The sequence below is a fragment of the Sminthopsis crassicaudata genome, chromosome 5 (assembly GCF_048593235.1).
Source record: "Sminthopsis crassicaudata isolate SCR6 chromosome 5, ASM4859323v1, whole genome shotgun sequence".
NCBI lineage: Eukaryota > Metazoa > Chordata > Mammalia > Dasyuromorphia > Dasyuridae > Sminthopsis > Sminthopsis crassicaudata.
Window position 1 is genome coordinate 256,094,615 of NC_133621.1, and position 4,425 is coordinate 256,099,039.

A 4,425-nucleotide genomic window follows, 5' to 3' on the forward strand; every position below is an offset into this window, starting at 1 on the left:
TTTGTCACCGGTTTGTGTGAAGTTACTTAGGGATTGTGGGGTTAGAAATTTTACACTAGCAGGAGGGATTGTGGCTCCGGCAGCTGGGACGCATCTGTAACGGTGTAAGTTTGCTTGAAAGCAGAAAATGAGCAAACCCCAAGTCTTGCTTCTCTGTTATGTCTGTGGAAACACGAGAGTCAGAGCTAGAGACCAAGGAAAGTTAGACGGATTAAGTTAGGATGTAATTTTCTCTTTCATTCTTTCTCTTTCCTTTATTTGTGTCTTTTTTTTCCCCCCCTGGGGTTTGTTGAGATCCCTTGATTTCAAAGGCTAAAGACATTTTGGATTCAAGTCAAATTATTTATTTGGTTATTCCTCTTTCCACCATCTCTTTTAAGATGGAGCAATGATATGCATTTAAGAAAAGACTGATTTATTAAAATCTCCATTAAAACAACTACTTTTTAAAAAAATGCCTTTATCTAAGTCTTACTTAGAAGAATTCTTAAACTAGGCCAAAAAATGAAAAACTTAAGAGTCCAAAGAATTTTCAAGTTTATGAATTTATGTTTAAGTTTATGAATTTATGAATTCAAGTTCATGTATTGTGCACACTTGTCTGAAGAATCCTTGATGTGAAGTTACTGGGGAGGAGAAATAACTGATTCAATAGAAGGGCCCTCTCTCCATCTATAAAACTTCTTATTTTCTATGTCTCCTCTAGGGATTGTTTTCCCCAGGTCTAGGTTGTTTCAAAAAGGGGGTGGGGGGAGAGAGATTGGAAAAAAGGGAGAAATTTCATAAAATTTAATTTTGTTTATTGCTAAGATCACATTTAGAAATAGTCTCATGGTTTGGTTAAGTGGTGAGTGAAAGTAAGAGGGAAAAGGGGGAGGGGCTGGGTGGGTGGAGAAGCCGACTCCCATTAAAAAGAAATGCAGTAAAATCATTAACTAGTCAAAAGGCGTTGTAAACAGCAAATTGTCTCCTGGGGAAAGTAGGTTTGCTCAGACAGCCCCCAGTAGGGGTTGTGGTGGGATATGCTAATAATGAGTAGCCACTGTGGACCAACCTCCCTCTCTATGAATATATAAAGAGGCCATGCCTCAGAGTAAGGACACTAGCCTCTCCCCTAGCTAATTGCTGAGGAAATTGACCAAGTGGAACGCCAGGATAACTTTCACTGGAGTCTCTCTCTGCCCTCCAGGTGCAACATCCCTCCCTCTCTCCTCTGGCAGAATGGAAATGATGGAGGGCTGCCAGTTCTCCCCATCCGAATTTTTCTACGACAGCTCCTGCATCCCTTCTCCAGAAGGGGACTTCGGGGATGAGTTTGAGTCCAGAATGACTTCTTTCGGAGCCCACAAAACAGACCTCCAAGGCTCAGACGAAGAGGAGCATGTGCGAGCCCCGACGGGTCACCACCAAGCGGGCCACTGCCTCATGTGGGCTTGCAAAGCCTGCAAGAGGAAATCTACCACCATGGACAGAAGGAAGGCGGCCACCATGCGGGAAAGGCGGAGGCTGAAGAAGGTGAACCAGGCTTTTGAGACACTTAAGAGATGTACTACGGCCAATCCTAACCAGAGACTGCCCAAAGTAGAGATCCTCAGGAATGCTATCAGATACATCGAGAGCCTCCAAGAACTGCTGAGGGAACAGGTCGAAAACTACTATACTCTACCTGGGCAGAGCTGTTCTGAACCTACCAGCCCCACTTCCAACTGCTCTGATGGGATGGTAAGAAGTTCCTACACAGATGATTGTCGTCCTTTATTAGAATTATGAAAATATGAAAAATACTAAAAGGTGGCTTAGTTTTTTTTTTTGTTTGTTTTGTTTTTAAACTCAAGGTTATGATGTTGTGACTTAATATTGTAAAATATTGAATAGACCCAGACTTACAAAGATTACATGGTTCTGTTTTAGGAAAGCAGCCAGGCAGGAGTAGAGACTATTAGGCTGACACTAAGATGTTGTTCATCTCTATGTGACCTTAAGCTCTATGGGCCCCAATTTGATCATCTGCAAGATGAGGGGTGTTGATCTAGGTGTTCTCTAAGGGTCCTTCCAATTCTGACCCTGGAAGTCAGCTGTTAAGTATACACAACTCCTATGGAATTGACACAATCCTATTTGTATTTCTAAGGCAGTGAAGGGCACCTCTTTCAGCAAGATGCTGCTTGCCAAAGGTTGCTGCTAAAGAGAAAGATCACAAAGTGATCTTTGGGAGGAAACGTTTTCTCCATTATAGTCTATTTTCAAATATGTAATTTAAGTCTGCTTTGCCACACACAGAGAACTAAGGGGCAATCTCTGAAGCCTACATTGCCCATGTTTTTAATAACTTAATGAAGAAATGGAAAAAAAAATGCTCAAGCCATAAACCCTCCCCTGAGAAAGCCTGGCTCTGAGAAGTTGTTGATGCATTCTTTTCTGAGAGCGTTTGCTTCATCTGTGCCAGGTTTTAATGTGTTGTTGCCCTGGGAAAGTGTTCTCTCACTAAATTAGGGTAGCTTCCTTCTACTTCCATCCATTCTTCATGGATAAACCAATAAATATTGCAATCTCAGCTCAGCTCATTTCTACTCTCTTTCTGACACATTGTCTTTGATTGACTCTATCTCTCTGCCTCTCCTTCACCTTTTCTTTTTTTCCTCTTTTTTCTTTTTGTTTCTTTCTCTTGTGTCCTCCTCCTTTTGTAATTTCACTAGAGTTCTCCATTTCAAAAATAAAATTGAAGGGGTTCACGAGGGTCAAAAGAAGGTATCTGAAAGCTTGTTCAGAGTCCCAGTTTGTCAGACACTAAAACTAAAAAAAAAATTGCTTTTCTTAGGCTGAATGCAACAGCCCTGTGTGGTCCAGAAGAAACAGCAGTTTTGACAGTGTCTACTGCCCTGATATGACAAATGGTAAGTGCTAATGGTCATAGATGAGCTTCAGATATGGTTCATTGAACAGCTCACTCTAGAAAAAGGGTTTGTTTTTTTTTTTAACTTCCATCAGATTTCTTTGATAGCTTATAAAGCTTATGGATCTCTTCTTAGCATAATGTATTCATTGCATAAAAATAAAGTACACAAGATGATGAAGAAAAGCTAATATGTTGTTACAGTTTAAAGAACCCTGCTGTAACCAAACCAGAGTTCTGTGTGACTTAATTTTTATTGGGTAAATGATAAGTTGATGATACTTTGAGCTATAAACAAGCAAACAAGCAAGCAAGCAAAGAAACAAAAATGTCAATCCACAAAAGCCCAATGCCTACTCCTTACCTACGACCATTTTAATCCAGCCATTAAAGACATGTTCTTGTTGCTTCCCAGATATGTGCTTCCAATTTTTGCTTCTCTTTTTCTATGGCCACCTGACTTTTGAGTGTAGGAGGAAGGGATCAAAACAGAGGAGGAGGGCAAAGTAACAAATCATTCTACCCATGTCTAATTCATAATGTGTTTCTCTCCCATCCTTAGTTTCCTCCAACGACAAAAATTCCACATTATCCAGTTTGGACTGCTTATCCAGCATAGTGGATCGGATCTCATCGTCTGATCAACCTGTGTTGACTCTTCAAGACCCTGTTTCTCTTTCTTCAATTGCCAGCACTGACTCTCAGCCAGAAACACCAGGGGCCCCTAATTCCAGGCTCATCTATCATGTGCTATGAACTCTGAGACTTGAGATTAACTCCACTCACTGATTTTTCCTCCAAGTACAGAATTAACAGGAAAGCCTGTTAGACCATTAAGCAGGAGGCAGTGCAAATTTCTAAGCTAAGACACTCTGTATATAAATATTTCATGTTAGTTGTATATTTGTGAATACTATTTTGCCACTTTATAAGAAAATGTATTTAACTAAAAAGTCACCATCATGGGAATGCTTTGTTTTTACTTTTGATATATATTTTAATATTATTATTCATGGCAGAAGGTTATGAGGAGAGGTAACTCGCAGAAGTACTTAAGTTATATTTTCATAAATGTTACTTATCAAAAAATTATTTCATTGTTATTAGAACTGCATTTTATACTTTAAAAGATAGGTGGGATCAGTTATAAAAGACTTTAATCATAGTTCAATTTTGCTTGCTCCTAAAGTCAGTTTTATTAAATAAAAAGAAAAAATAATGCCTAATAGTATATATATTTACTCTTTTTATATGCAAAATGCATCCTTCTAATGTAAAAATAAGTCAGTATTTTTGTGGATATTTTCAAGATATGAGAAACTTTGGAAGTGCCACTATAAATAAAAATGTCTACTCACAGAAATATGTTGGTCTGATTCTTTGAAAAAAACATGATAATTTCCAGAGAAATTAGCAAGAAATTGTACAAAGTCCTTAATACAGAGCTTATACAATACCAGCGCATTAGAATATTAGACCAATCCAGCTTTTGGCATCTTGAAGACTCTTCCAAAGTCCTGTTTACTTCCCAA

At 38.8% G+C, this 4,425-nt stretch overlaps 1 protein-coding gene across 1 annotated transcript; it reads left to right on the forward strand.

The window, feature by feature from the left end:
- The first annotated feature begins 1,124 nt into the window (after window positions 1-1,124).
- MYF5 (myogenic factor 5) lies at window positions 1,125-3,683 on the forward strand. The gene is made up of 3 exons (XM_074267724.1): window positions 1,125-1,722; window positions 2,819-2,894; window positions 3,456-3,683. Exons 1-3 carry the CDS (start codon window positions 1,222-1,224, stop codon window positions 3,647-3,649), a joined length of 771 nt encoding a protein of 256 aa, XP_074123825.1. The 5' UTR covers window positions 1,125-1,221; the 3' UTR covers window positions 3,650-3,683.
- Window positions 3,684-4,425: the final 742 nt, after the last annotated feature.

What these genes read in the sequence shown, in the direction of transcription:
- MYF5 (XM_074267724.1), top strand. Translation starts at nt 1,222, where the DNA reads ATGGAAATGATGGAGGGCTGCCAGTTCTCCCCATCCGAATTTTTCTAC. An exon ending in CCAACTGCTCTGATGGGATG is followed by an intron (nt 1,723 to 2,818) that starts GTAAGAAGTTCC and finishes TGCTTTTCTTAG; the next exon opens with GCTGAATGCAACAGCCCTGT. An exon ending in CTGCCCTGATATGACAAATG is followed by an intron (nt 2,895 to 3,455) that starts GTAAGTGCTAAT and finishes TCCCATCCTTAG; the next exon opens with TTTCCTCCAACGACAAAAAT.